Here is a 15944-nt window from a genome sequence, read left to right on the forward strand (position 1 = left end):
CTGCAAAATCCTGACGAACAAATGACAAGAATATAATTGTTAAGGCATAGATGACACAACGGTCATAATGAACTGACTGAAAAGTTGAAGAGCGTTTTTAATTTTGGACGTTTTGACTGTTGCTTGCCGTTTTGAAAGTGGACGTTTTGAACAATAAAAAAGATGACAGGTAACCAAACTTTTTATTTCTTTAAAATATGACCTATTTTCAAGTGTTTTCACTTACCTGTAACAGAGTTTATAACTTATTTCAATAACCTACACATGGACAAATTGATTGAATCGGAAAGCTTGTCATGACATCTATCATTTGTCGTAATTATTTAGTCCTTCAATATTGCTAGCTCTAATTTTAAAAATAAGGTACATGTATGCATGTATGTATTTCTTTAGACCTTGGGGTCAAGGATAATGCGTGAAAGTACAAGCACTTATTTCCAATGGGGTCCTTTGTTTTTGCTGAAGGGACAGCACACTGAAGTGACAGTAGTGGGATACAAGGAAGTCCGGGTGCGATACCCTAGCTCTTTTTCGAAGAGACCCCTTGGTTCTTTCACGTGCGCGGTGTAAAGCACCGATACACGGGGTACAACTTTCCTGGGTTAACCAATACTGAGTACACCACTTTTCCAAGCTATGCAAGGGAGCTAATTGTACCAACTTTTAATGTCTTTTGGTATGATGCGGCCAGGGATCAAACCAACCACCACCCGCTCTGTAGGCGGGTGCTTAACCACTAGGCCACGGAGACGGTTAAAATTACTGCCTTAACAATTTATCTTATCGTCATTGGACGGTACTTACTACTACTGGTTGTAATCCCAAATATGACTGTTTCCAAATCCCGAGCACATGTTAAAACACTCCGTTGCTTACCATAAAAGATAATTAATTGCTCTCGGTCAATAAAGATGCTTGCATAGGCAAAGCTTATGAGTTTCCTCTTGTTTTGGTGAGTTGTTTTCTAAAACAACAACATTGTTCTAACCTGCTTAAATGTCAAAATGTAACACACAAGAGAATTTCGTCACAGTGCATATGAGCATCTTTAGGCCCATCTTTTGTGTTAATTAATAACTTTCATATTACTTGTAGATACATCTGGGTTATTATGTTTCATAAATATCTTATTTCCCCTTCCTGCGAATGCCAGTGATTGGTCAGGGCTTTTTCTATCCATTTTTGGAAATAGACCTTCGACAATTTGGGAAAATTTGTGATGTAAATTTTACAGATTTGGTTAGAAATTTCAGGCCTTTTTGTCAACTTGGGACAAAGTACTTACAAAAAGTTGTTTTCAAGTTGTGTAATTATTTGCAATATTGGGAATAAAAATACTCCATAAAATTATCATTTTGGGCAACATTTCTCTGTGAAATTAATGTACTGGGCAGTTGCCTAATTCCGGATCAATTTTTCTTAAAATACTGTCAGAATTACTAAACATAGGTGCATGAAATTTTGACAGAAAAATGTTGGGTCCTAAATTAACCAAAATGGAAAGAGCATTTAAGAAAAAAACAATTAGTTTTTGTATAATTATTAGGAAGAAATGAGGACATAAACAATGTACGAATTCATGCATTTAGTGCCTAAATATTCGGCTTTTTTTAAAGAACAACGTAAACATCATCAAGTCAATATACAAATATTTAAATGCTATTTAACTGAAAAGCATGCATTCAATATTCCGATGTATTCTTATGTGTATTTTTGTATTTTGTGAGTGATGATTTGTCACAAACTTCGTATAGTAGGTCTCTTATTCAAAGATACCTCTACAGAATCTCAATATAAAAACTCGCGCTGTATGACGTCATCCCCCACTTGACTTAATATTGACAATTGGAAAAGCGATATTTAAGAGGTATTTATTTTGTGATTATACTCACATAGTTGCACTTTTATTTTGTTTCTGTTGCTATTGAGGTCAGTTGCGTACACTGTGATCATTCTATACTAATCACGGTCATTGAAACGTTTTTTTTAACGATTTCTGATTTTTCAGGCAAATCTGGAATAAGGCAACTGCCCAGTATAGTACGTTCCATGAATGTTGCCCAAAAGTGCTGATAAATGCATTTATAATTGTAAATGAGCAATTGTTCCGAATGAATTATTCCTGGCTAAATAGCAAAGTGTAAGTCGAGAAATTAGGCTTTTTGTGACAGTGATTTCATCTCATTTGAGATTTTTTTTTCTTAAAATTTTGAAAAAATAAACATATTTGGTATTGGGAATGGGTCAGACATTCTGACCCATGATATGGCCTGTTTGTACAAAAATCCTGTTTTTGACATCTACATCTACTTTGTTTAGTTGACGATAAAATCCATAAATAAGAAAATGTTGATCTTAGTCAGAGCAAAATGTTGAATGAAACCTATTCTCAAAAGCAAGGGAGGTAGCTTTTCATTGTTACTGAACTGATTATGATTAAGTTGCTTCCCTTGTATTGTAAGTTATTTAAAAGATAATTTTAATAATAAATAATTTTAAATCATGTTTTAAGTGTAAGGGGTATGGGTTTTCCGTGGAATAAAACAGAAGGTAGATTTACTGGTCACACAATAACGGTTTTTACCATAAAATTAAAAAGAATGTGAACCAGTACTTTGACAGATGTTTCCTATAAAACTTATAACAACTTCATCAAAATCTCTGTAGTCTATGTCAGACGAAAAACACCTTCGAAAGTGTTTGAATTTGGTATCACAAATTTGTTTGCTGTTGGAACCAATTTAGGGTAGGATCATAGCGGCTTTGAATGAGTAAACTAGACTATATAATATGACAACAATGCCACATTTTCAGATGTAAGAGTTGAAAAGCAGCGCAAAAGGAGGTCTTCAAGTTTTCACAGTTCAAGAAGTGAAGAATATAATGACCGTGGTAATAAACCATTTTGTTTCCTTGTCTTTTTTATGTTTTTGCGACTCAAATAGATTAATGGTGAGGCCCCCCCAAAAAATACATTTGGTTCGGGTTACCCGGCCCTACCTATGGAATAGGCGCGGACCTTACTGTTTTTATTTTCAGTTTGAAAAAAAAAAGAGAAAAAATAAAGCAAAATATTTCTTTTTAGCTCGACTATTCGAAGAATAGATGGGCTATACTACTCGCCCCAGCGTCGGCTTCGGCATCCGGTTAAAGTTTTAGGGCAAGTTGGGATTTTCACTTATAAGTCCAATACCTTTCATTCAATTGAGTTAATACTTCACACAGTTGTTCAGGGCCATCACATGATGACATTAGATAACTCCATATTATTCTTTACACAGATTATGGCCCCTGATTGACTATGAAACTTAGGTTAAAGTTTTAGGGCAGGTTGGGATATTTATAAATAACTTCTATACCCTTTGTTCAATTGACATAATACTTCACACAGTTGTTCAGGACCATCACAAAATGAGGTTACATAACTCCATATTATCCTAAATACAAGGTATGGCCCCTGATTGACTTAGGTTAAAGTTTTAGGGCAGGTTAAAGTTTTAGGGCAAGTTGGGATTTTCACTTAAAACTCCAATACCATTCATTCAATTGACTTAATACTTCACACAGTTGTTCAGAGCCATCACATAATGAGGTTAGATAACTCCATATTATCTTTTATACAAATTATGGCCCCTGATTGACTATGGAACTTAGGTTAAAGTTTGAGGGCAGGTTGGGATATTTATTAATAACTTCTATACCCTTCATTCAATTGACTTAATACTTCACACAATTGTTCAGGACCATCACCCAATGAGGTTACATAACTCCATATCCTTAATACAAGTTATGGCCCCTGATTGACTTAAGTTAAAGTTTTAGGCAAGTAAAAGTTAAGGGCAAGTTGGGATTTAAATAAAAAAACTTCTATACCTTTCATTCAATGCACTTAATAAAATTCAAAATTATTTATGACCATCTTACAACAAGAAACATAACTCCATTTTAACCCTAAATACAAATAATGTCCCTTCAATATATATATATATTTTTTTTTAATTTCTTTTGACAGGCACATTTTTACATTCTTAACCAGTTTTTTACCAAGGGAAAACAAGGAGGGCTATACTATATGGCCCTTGAATTTTTTTTATTATTTTTTTTATTATTTCTTTTGAAAGGCATATTTGTATATTCTTTACCACATTTTCATAATGGGAAATCAAGTTATTTGAATGACTTGCGTCATTTTTCGTCTGATGGGAGGGGAGCATCAAAGTCACCGTATGTATTGAATAATTTTAGTTAGGTTTGACATAAATAGACCAAACTTGGTAATATTACATTGTTATTGTATTCACTTCTAAGTCAAAGCGGCGAAGTCGAGCGCGCTTTCTTACGACAGCTCTTGTTTTAATTGCTTTTCAATATGTAGTTTAAAACCTTTAATGCTTAACAGAAGATAACCATAACACCATTCCGCTTTGATGAAAATGACGTTCTTATATAAACCTAATAAAAAAAGAAAAGAAAAAGCCTACCTACCCTACCTATTTTTGAAATGGATGTAACCCTAACCAAACAATATATTTCTTTTAAGGCCTGACTGTTTGTAGTTGTCGTTTATTTCATGGAACAGCCTTTGAAAATTATGGTTAAGATTAAGAGTGTATTTTACTTTCTTCTGTAACATTTGTACAATGGTTTGGTATAGGTGGTTTATGGCTTGGCATAGAATCAAGCTTTATAACTTTTATGAAAAAGTATTTTTGTATTGAGGTAAATGTTGTATAAATTATATGCTCAAGTTTTGGTTTTCATATTAAAATACCATGTAAAATTGTACATGTTGTGTATAATATTTTTTAAATTCCAATTCAGAACCAAGAAAGAAGAGAAGACATTCCCACAAATCCAGAGAAGAGTCATCCAGTTCTTCATCATCATCATCCTCGTCTTCCTCCTCCTCATCCTCCTCCTCCTTGTCATCATCCTCCTCTTCCTCTTCCAGTGAATCAGATTCATCATCTTCAGGTTTTACTTTTTGTTTAATAAAAGTTATCCCCGCTCTTCATATCGTGTTATTACATGTAGCTTAGCGAGTCTTTAGTTTAAACTCTTATCTTTTTACTAATGAGGAAAGTTACATTAAATGATACTAAGTCAATAATACTTACTGCGGTGTCAGTTTGGTCTTGTGTTTTGGTGGAACCTGGTAAAACCCACCGGTCCTGTTTGGCTACCACCAATCAAACTTAATGAGACTTTGCTGGGTGGCAAGGTCTAAGGAATTCTGTTTGACACAATGCATGTAATGCGTGTGTGGGAGGGGGGCATTAACCAGTACATATGGCCCTTAAAATAGCAATAAATGACATTTCTAAACTTGAGTCACTGAAAACTCAAAAACTGTTTCAACTCAAGTCAAGAAACCTTGGTGGAATTTTATTTAGCTTATTAAGTTTTGCACCTGGGGTTTCGTTTACCACTGCACTTAGTAAAAGCAGAGTGATTGAAAAAACATAAATTTGCATTTCTCGCCTTGATGTACAAATGTCCAAAACTTTTCCACTTAAGAGTCAACAAACTTGGCAAATGTTATAGATGACTGGTTTTTAAATTACCTGATATTTTAAGGAAATATAGTGCTAGTCAGAAAGTCAAGTTAAAAATACCTTAATAACATGTTTAAAACTACGTTTATTATCTGGAACCAAAATCCAACTCCAAGATTTTATTTAAAGGTACTTTTATTGGGTTTTAGAGGAATGACAAACCAGGGTTGTGTATTACAATTTTTACTGACTAATCCATTTTGGACCAAAAATATAAAAAAATTTTACAAATTTCAGACCAAATTTTAACCCTTTTCGGCTACTGAGATCAGTCCGGCAGTGTCAAAATTGGTCCAGACCGGCAAATTGTTGTTTTTTAGAAGCCCTGGTACATATACATACATACTTTATAATTGGGGTGTTTATTTTTATTCAATATTTCCAGATGAGGAATATCGAAAGAGAAAGAGACGCAAACACTCTGGGAAACACCAGGTAACATTGATTGAAGCTTTCACATAATCGGCCGATTGTTCAGAATTTTGTTGAAGTTAACAACATGATTTATACCATCGTTGTCAACTTTTAAACAATTTGTCAGCATATTTAAATATAATTAATACAAGTACAGCTGAAACTGTTTTCTCAAGTTTTGTTAGAAATACTTTAGATCAAAAGTGTACCGTAAATGACTGCGTATAAGACGATTGGGGGTATAAGAAGCTGACAAAAAAATCCGTGAATAATCTGTAAACGATAGCCTGTCTAGAATGAAAAGTTAAGTTATGCATAAACCTTACATTGTACAGGTTTGTTCTCAAAATGTCAAGCTTGATTGTGACAAAAGATGGTAGCTCATAGCAGATAACTTCATGGGTAGAAACCAGTGTTAATGTCAATTTTGAGAGGCCATGAAAACGCTTTAAAGAGTAAACCCACAACCACTTGGATAAGAGGCAGACACCCATGTCACTAGACCATTCAACCCCACTTTTGATCATATTGAAGATGGTATAGATCTAATCTAAAAGCTTGTTTAACCCTTAGGCTGCTGATGGCGATTTTAAAGGCTTTGCAAACAGCTTGGAACCAGACCAGACACCGAGTAACTTGGCGCCTGGTCAGGTTCCAAGCTGTTTGCCACTCAGTCAATATATCCCAAAAGTAAATTGAAAGAAATTTAGAATAAAACAGACGACATTTTTGAGCAGACGACAATTTACCCAGCATGCAAAGGGTTAAGCTGACATCCTAACATTATTTTTTTCCGACACATTACAGTGCTGCTAGTGTTATGTGATATCCTTATAAACATTTTATATATACATTGCTAATTTCTTCATCTATGTTATGCCGACTCATGAGAATTGTTAATAGGAATTGTGTCACATTACAGTTTTTTGGCATATTTTATTATAATAGCTGTTAATTTCTTTTGGTCTGAAAAAGAAAATCATAGTAACTGAAATACTATTCAAGTAATTGATATGAAACTTGGTACACATGTAGCAGTGAACATTGAGCATATATTTAAGCCAAAAACTCTGGCTAATAATTTTTGAGTTATGCCCCTTTTTGATGAAGAAAAACAGAGCGTTGGCAAATACTCATAAACGCTGTAGTTTTAAATTGGGGCTTCTGACTTTGAACCCAATTTCCTGTAATGTGACACATTTATGATTTAAGCACACATTTATGATTTAAGCCATTTTGTTCCTTGTTACTCACTGTCTGTCTTTTCCATGAATGGGTTTTCCACAACCTGGTGATTTACTGACGATCTATGATGTTTCTGGCTTCGTGAACATATGCAAAAATAAACGACGGCTTTTGGTACTGTCATGGGCGATGTGCATTTGTGGGCTTGGTAGAAGGAAAAGCATAGACGACGAAAAAGTAGCGACAAGGCAGGACCCGTGCAGCTTTCACAGGTTGGTACAGGGTCTAAGTTGTCATTTTTAATGCTTTAGAGCTGCACTCTCACAAATTGATGGTTTTTATGGGTTTTTTAGTTTTTGTCTCAGAATCAGCAGATATTGGGCATAACTGCCATCAATTCAGTCATATAAGATAACTCGCAATAGAACAGATCTCATTTTCTTAAAAAAAAAAAATTCTGAAAATTGCAATTTTCTTTAAGCTTTAGAAAAGCTTTTAGCCATAAATCATCAATTATCAACCATTTATTATGAAAAAAATGTGATCTTATCTGTAGTCAGCCATCTTGTATCACTGGTTTCCAAATGCAAAAGTGGCTCATTCCAAAACAAAAAATGAAAAAAATATGTCAATCTGTGATAGCGCAGCTTTTAATGTAATATCTACAAGTTGTAAGCAGAAACATTTCTTTCCTATTGGACGCATGTATGTATGTTAATATAATTGTGCTAATAGTTGTATAAGCAGTCATCGAAATAAGACTTTTGGATGAACAAGCCTAAATTCTTATACTATTGCTTGGCATCCAATTTTTTAACAAGCCCTGCTTTATTATGTTCAGAATTTGAGCAAGTCCAAAAGTCATTTTACCAGTGCAGGGCTTGCGGGCTTGTGTTAATTTCAACCACTGTGTTAGTACACAGTGATGTGTCAATGATCAATTATAATCGAAAACTGATTGGTTGGTCCTGAAATCAGTGACAATCGATTGTAGTTGGTCATAATCGATCATTGATTCAAGCGGCAGTTGTTTTAATTATTTTCTCTCTTTATTTGCGTTAGTTTTATTTCCCCCAATTTTCTTCTTTGAGTTCATTTGTACAATTGGAGGTGTTCAGTTCTTATCATTAACAATATGGCCGAAAGCAACAACAGCACTTTATTACATCAAACATAAACATAACATAAGCATAGTTAAGGATGACAATTTATTTTACAAGATTAAAACTACAATTAAGGTATTTCAAAAACCGATTGTACTGTCGATAATCGGTCACTTGAGTGGAACGAATTATCAATAGTCAAACTGGAAACGATTCCCAACACTAGTTCATTATAATTCTGTAGTTGATATTTGCTGAAGATGGAGGCATGTCTGTTTTTTATGCCCCCACAAAGTGGCGGCATATAGGGTTGCCCTTGTCCGTACGTACGTACGTACGTACGTACATACGTACGTCCCGAAGATTGTTTCCGATCTAATTGTTGAAAACCGTTTGTCCAATCCTCACCAAACTTTAAACACATGTTTGTGACCATAATATCTTGATCAAGTTCGATAGTCATGGAAATCGCTTTAGTCATTTAGGAGTTACGGCCCTTTTTTGCCAAAAATTCCCGAAGATTGTTTCCGATCTAATTCTTGAAAACCGTTTGTCCAATCCTCACCAAACTTTAAACACATGTTTGTGACCATAATATCTTGATCAAGTTCGATAGTCATGGAAATCGCTTTAGTCATTTAGGAGTTACGGCCCTTTTTTGCCAAAAATACTTCAAAAATATATGTTTCCAATCTAATTCTTGAAAAGTATGTGTCCAATCCTCACCAAACTTTACATACATGATTGTGACCATAATATCTTGATCAAGTTCGATAGCCATGGAAATCGCTTTTGTCATTTAGGAGTTATGGCCCTTTATTTGCAAAAAAAGACTTGAAAAATACGTCCCGAAGATTGTTTCCGATCTAATTCTTGAAAACTGTTTGTCCAATCCTCACCAAACTTTTAACACATGTTTGTGACCATAATATCTTGATCAAGTTCGATAGTCATGGAAATCGCTTTAGTCATTTAGGAGTTACGGCCCTTTTTTGCCAAAAATACTTCAAAAATATATGTTTCCAATCTAATTCTTGAAAAGTATGTGTCCAATCCTCACCAAACTTTACATACATGATTGTGACCATAATATCTTGATCAAGATCAATAGCCATGGAAATCGCTTTTGTCATTTAGGAGTTACGGCCCTTTATTTGCAAAAAAAGACTTGAAAAATACGTCCCGAAGATTGTTTCCGATCTAATTCTTGAAAACTGTTTGTCCAATCCTCACCAAACTTTTAACACATGTTTGTGACCATAATATCTTGATCAAGTTCGATAGCCATGGAAATCGCTTTAATCATTTAGGAGTTAGGGCCCTCAGATTATCCTGAATAATCATTATGGCTTATTTTCTGTGACAAAAAATCGAAGTGGGGGCATCCGTGTCCTATGGACACATTTCTAGTTTAAAGAAATATTGTAGGTATTGACATAATTATTTTATTATTGTTGGCATTGGCCTTTGTTGTCAGAGTACAAAAACTTGAACCGCAGTCTTACCTTAAAAAATATTAATATCAAACTTGGTACTCCTGTTACCAGAAACAATAAAAATTATGCAAATGTATTGCAATACCCATAAATCTGGCTTTAATAAGAGAATATAATGCCCCTTGTTAACCGGGAAAAAAACAACAGACTAACATTGGCGTTCAGTTCGCGGTGCTCCTGTTATTCTGGCAAATCCATAACTGAGTTTTGCACAAAATTACTTGAAGTTATGCTGATTGTTCAATAAATGCATTTATTTAATGAAAAAAGTTAAAACTGTTCTTTCCTTTCACTTAATGTCTCAGTTTTTTGATCATGCAAAATACCATGTTGTTTCAGTTTATGAAAGGGAAGGGTAAAAAGAAGAAACAGAAGAAAAGCAAGGAGGAACGAAGTGCCTTGTCGGGGCGGAAAATTCACCGCAAGTTGAAAAAGACCAAAATGGATAAAGAGGTATCATCATTATTGTTTTATTTTTAGAAAAAGTGTTATTTTTGCTGAAAGAACTTAATTAAAACCTACTACTGTTTGTCTATCACTTATTTGGTCGGCCACTTAAATAATTATATGTTTTCTTAAGTCTGAGCTCAGACATGAGACTGTTCATAATAATGGCCCGAGAATAATGAAGCTCTAGTTTTAGCCAAGGTTACCATTGTGTTTGTTTTCATTTCAGGGGGACAAAAATAGGGAGGAAGTGCTCAAGTTTCTCAATGCGACCATGTAGCTGAGATAATACCCAGGGGTTACTACTCTGCATGCAGTATTTACATTCGGTAGAAAGTAGTTTCCCTTGATCCATTTCATTGATTTTAATATCCACATTTCTGTTATGGGAGTTATTTCCCTTGATCCAGTTCATTGATTTCTGTTATGGGAGTTATTTCCCTTGATCCAGTTCATTGATTTCTGTTATGGGAGTTGCATATTTTGAAGAAAATCAAAATAACTTGCATAACATTTTCAAATTCAACATAGCTATTAATTATGTTGAATGCTTTTTAAAGTGACTCATTTCTTGTTATATGGGTCAGAAAATGAAACAATTTCTTTTTTTCTTATTTTCATCATAAATTATCATCAAAAGTTCAAAATTGACCTCTGTTGTAAGCAGTTATTTAACAATGCTCGTGAAAATGCATAATCTTTTTAAAAGTCATTAAACGATATTGAAAGTTGAATTATTTTATGCTTTGATTTACAAAATTCTGTTGAATTGCGTATCTGCTTGTTGCTTTTTGTCAATTGTTCATAAAAATAATTAAAATAACTCTGTTTCAACTCAGCACACTTCTCCCAGGTTTAAACATGTGAATTTTAGATAACTGCTGAGGATGTATTATTTTGGTGTTATTTGTAAGGATTTTGGGTGCAGGAAATGAAAATGTAACTTTTATACAGAAAAATAATTATATAAAACTAGTTTGTTTTTATAATGATTGTAAATATATCAAATGTAATAACTTGATTTTTTATTTTCTATACAGCTGTTAATAATAATAATAATAATAATAATGATAATATTAATAAAACGATAATATTTATTATTTCTATTCAGTTGTTAATAATGATGAAATAGTAATATTATTATTTTATGTTTTCAATTATCAGCTGTTAATGATAATGAAATATAATCATTATATTATCAAAAAGATAATTACTTAAATTGCTATGATAATGGCTGTTTTGTAAATGCTTGTGCGTTTATAATTCTTATTTCATGTTATTTGTTAAGAATTGTTTTCCCTTTAACATTGTTAAAAACTTAAGTACCGGTATCATGTTTTTTTATCACAACTTTATGTTAAAGTTGAACTTAAATGGAGGGAATATTGTTGTTAAAAGTAATATCAGATACTTTTAGCCAAGGCACATATAAATTATGCATCTATTCAATTTGAAATGGCCATACTTAAAGTGGCGCCATTTGATTCGTTGCATGTGATTATGTGTATATTGAAGCGCTTCCGATTTTGCTGGCATATAACCCGGTGACTTTACGTTGACCCGGAATATTCATATTATCTCATATCATATAATTGTTCTCTTTCAAAGATAAGATGAGTTCATCATAGAAGTGATATTGTTGTTCTCTGAGAGACCTTACAATGTTATACATGTTCAGGTCAGAGACCACTAAAAAAAATCCTATATATTCTATAGTCAATTGAGAATTATATATGGAAATTAGTGCTGATTACTTGAGTTTTCAAAACCGTTAACACCAAATATGGGAAGAAAGTAGCCAATGGTATGAGATGGTATGTCCATGCTTCGATTCACTGTCATGTGTTAATATTAAGAAAAAAGAACTGAAACATGGAGAGGTCACTTCCAAATTGGTCTTATATGCTCTTCTGGCTTGTGAATTTAGTTTAAAACAAGGTAACTTTATTGTAAATTAAGATTCAGCCAAGTAAATTCCTTGTGAAGTAAGTTTCTGCTTAGTAAAGTGAACTTGTAAATGAATTTTCATGGCAATCCACTGTCCTGGACATTTTTTGTTCATCAAAAATGATACTCGAAGTACATTTATCACATTTTTATAGTCTCTCAGCCTATGTTAAGACTTGAAAGTGAACCAGTGTTTTAGTATTGCTATCTGACAGAAGTATTCTATCCATTATGCACTGTGGTATTGTTAAAATAATATGCATTGTACATATTATATTACTTTTTTGTAGTTAAAGTTATGATAATAAATGATAATAGTATTAAGAAAACAAATAATTTTTATAAGATCATGTATGATACTATAACAAGTTGTATAGTGGTTGTATGTACAACCTTAGTAATTGAAATAATACATGAGGGCAATGTGTGAGTGTATAATTTGAATCACAGTGGAAGTGTGTACATTGTATCTGATTTAAACATTATGTCAAGGACAACTTTCAATAACTACTTTATTAGCGTGGGTATGCAGGCCTGTAGCTTGGGCCAATTTGGGATTTCGCAGATCAATAGACCGTGCAGCATATTAACACCTTCACCCCCTTTGGTTTTTATTTCGAATTCAGGGTTTTTGGAATGACAAAAAATTCGACCTGTAAAAAGTTCATGATACAACTGCATATTCTCATAACAGTCAGCTACGCGCCTGGTATGAGTGAATTTTGAGTGTAACGTGTGTTATTTATCCAAACGGTAGTTATTGAACGTTTTTTACGTATAACTGTTTACTTGGTACTGTTTAGATATTCGGAACACTCTAAAATATGGTTCAAAAAGTTGTTGACTTTTCGTGTTTAATATATTGAATAAAATATACGATGAAATATTGTACATTATAGATTTGTTGACGTGTTTAAATGAATGTGATTGTTCACGTATTAATACTTTTAGACAACAAAATCAAATATGAAAAAAATGATTCAAACGAACAGCACACTTTGTGCCACTGAAAATATTATGAAGACAGTTTTACTCCAAATAGATGTTCCGTGTGACCGTCATGTTTACTGATATATGTAAAGAATCAGGAAATCGCAGAACTATGAGACCAAAATGTGTGCTGTAATGACTGTCTGCTGGAAAATTCGTCCATTCTAATAGTCATAATAATGTGCTATCAAGTAGTCAAGTTATACTGGAAAATGCATCATTTCATACAAAAAGGTCAAAATAGTCTTCGAACGGGAGGGCCCCTCCCGAGCCAAACCCTAGTACCCCCCCCCCCCCCCAAACAATGACTTGTCTGGATCTAGCCCTGACGGACGGATTTCGTTTAAACATTTTTATTTCATGAACATATACAAGTGACAGCATAATGAAATTTCATTCTAAATATTTAATAATTTGATCGAAGATACTGAAAGCGAATAAAGATCATCTTCTTGGCGGATTTACCACACCTATCTTCCAACAAATACGCCGACCATCTCTATTTTTCACCAAATTTAAAAAAAAAAAGTCAGCGAGACTTATAATGTTCTTAATTGCAAAAGTAAAACCACAGCTTTCTTGTAAAGCAATGTTGCATCAAATCGCACAAAAATGTTTTCTGGACTATCAATTCCGAACAACGTTAAGTTTTGAACTGCACTCAAAGGGCATATTAATTCAACATTTCCATACGGTTCCAAGTGTAAATGATATGGGTTAAAGTATGTTTGCTTTTACACGCTTCTGTTCTCTCCTAAATGAGAAAAATGTTTATTGAGTTCGCCCTCATGTCGCATTATATAATAGTTCAACATTTCCAAACGTTTTCAAGTACAAATAACATGGGTTAAAGTATGTGCTTTTACACGCTTCTGTTCTCTCCTAAATGAGAAAAATGTATATTGAGTTCGCCCTCATGTCGCTTTATATAATAGTTTCAACATTTCCAAACGTTTTCAAGTACAAATAATATGGGTTAAAGTATGTTTGCTTTTACACGCTTCTGTTCTCTCCTAAATGAGAAAAATGTATATTGAGTTCGCCCTCATGTCGCATTATATAATAGTTTCAACATTTCCAAACGTTTTCAAGTACAAATAATATGGGTTAAAGTATGTTTGCTTTTACACGCTTCTGTTCTCTCCTAAATGAGAAAAATGTATATTGAGTTCGCCCTCATGTCGCTTTATATAATAGTTTCAACATTTCCAAACGTTTTCAAGTACAAATAATATGGGTTAAAGTATGTTTGCTTTTACACGCTTCTGTTCTCTCCTAAATGAGAAAAATGTATATTGAGTTCGCCCTCATGTCGCTTTATATAATAGTTCAACATTTCCATACGGTTCCAAGTACAAATAATATGGGTTAAAGTATGTTTGCTTTTACACGCTTCTGTTCTCTCATAGATGAGAAAAAATGTATATTGAGTTCGCCCTCATGTCGCATTATATAATAGTTTAACATTTCCAAACGTTTTCAAGTACAAATAACATGGGTTAAAGTACGTGCTTTTGCACGCTTTTGTTCTCTCATAGATGAGAAAAATGTATATTGAGTTCGCCCTCATGTCGCATTATATAATAGTTTAACATTTCCAAACGTTTTCAAGTACAAATAATATGGGTTAAAGTATGTTTGCTTTTACACGCTTCTGTTCTCTCCTAAATGAGAAAAATGTATATTGAGTTCGCCCTCATGTCGCATTATATAATAGTTCAACATTTCCAAACGGTTCCAAGTATAAATGATGTGGGTTAAAGTATGTGCTTTTACACGCTTCTGTTCTCTCCTAAATGAGAAAAATGTATTTATTTCGCCCTCCCGTCGCATCTTTTTGCTTAGATACATATAACATACAACAAATAAACAAGGAATGATGTGGCCAACAGTATGACTCTAGATCAGTTAGCCATAATTATGTCATAGTTGGCAGGTACATCGCTAGACCTGGTAAATAAATCCACTGGCTTAATTAACCCTGATGTAACCTGTGCTAATACATAATCATATGTATCTACCTCGACATGCACATCTCATCTGGAAGGAGATATCTACATTACTGTGAAATTGGTTAGTAGTACTTGTACTTGCATAAGACTTGAGAATAATGAGAGTTCTACTCTTGTATGTGGGTTAACTTTAGAATGTTGTTATAAGGTGGAGATTTCATGTACGTGATGTTAGCGGCCTAGCGGCGTGAAGTTTGATAAAAAAAATTGAAAAAAAAAATGTTGAAAATCGCTTGAAATTGATATTTCGTGCACAAAAACATTTAATTTATCATTGTTTAGAAGAAAAAGCATATATTCATACTTTGAAATAAGATACCATATTAGGCCGCTTGGCCGCTAACTTCAACGCCGCTAGGCCGCTAACTTCACGCCGCTAGGCCGCTAACTTCACGCCGCTAGGCCGCTAACTTCACGTACATGGAGATTTCTGCCATTTATTGGCGAAAGGAGCTTTTTTCGCCTTGGGCCGGCATTCATAAAACACCCTTGGTCATTTCTTATCTTGAGACGAATGCCTTTGGGTTTTTTATAGTCAATTTTAAAGCTGCACTCTCACAGATTTACCGATTTTACAACTTTTCTACTTTTTGTCTTGGAATGAGCAAATTTTTGCGTAATTATCTGCAAATCAGTGATATAAGATTGCTGACAAAAGATCAGATCGCTGATTTTCATATTTCTGTTCGAAAATTAATGTTTTATGGCTTAAACCTAACGGTTTTAAGAAAAATGCATTAAACATCAATTTTTGAACTTAAATATAAAAATCTGTGATCTAATTTTTTGTCAGCA

The 15944-nt window shown here is 33.6% G+C and overlaps 1 protein-coding gene across 1 annotated transcript; it reads left to right on the forward strand.

Annotated features, from left to right (window-relative positions):
* Positions 1–140: 140 nt before the first annotated feature.
* Positions 141–13038, forward strand: LOC128209608 (uncharacterized protein DDB_G0280579-like). The gene is made up of 7 exons (XM_052913706.1): positions 141–169; positions 2815–2892; positions 4822–4974; positions 5941–5990; positions 7367–7426; positions 10093–10206; positions 10430–13038. The coding sequence occupies exons 1-7, from the start codon at positions 163–165 to the stop codon at positions 10478–10480; spliced, it is 513 nt and encodes a 170-aa protein (XP_052769666.1). The 5' UTR covers positions 141–162; the 3' UTR covers positions 10481–13038.
* The last annotated feature ends 2906 nt before the right edge of the window (positions 13039–15944 follow it).

This window comes from Mya arenaria, chromosome 11, assembly GCF_026914265.1.
Source record: "Mya arenaria isolate MELC-2E11 chromosome 11, ASM2691426v1".
In the NCBI taxonomy this organism is placed as follows: domain Eukaryota; kingdom Metazoa; phylum Mollusca; class Bivalvia; order Myida; family Myidae; genus Mya; species Mya arenaria.

Coding starts and splice junctions, on each gene's coding strand:
- LOC128209608 (XM_052913706.1), top strand. Junction 4,975..5,940: donor ATCAGATTCATCATCTTCAG/GTTTTACTTTTT, acceptor CAATATTTCCAG/ATGAGGAATATCGAAAGAGA. Junction 7,427..10,092: donor GACCCGTGCAGCTTTCACAG/GTTGGTACAGGG, acceptor ATGTTGTTTCAG/TTTATGAAAGGGAAGGGTAA.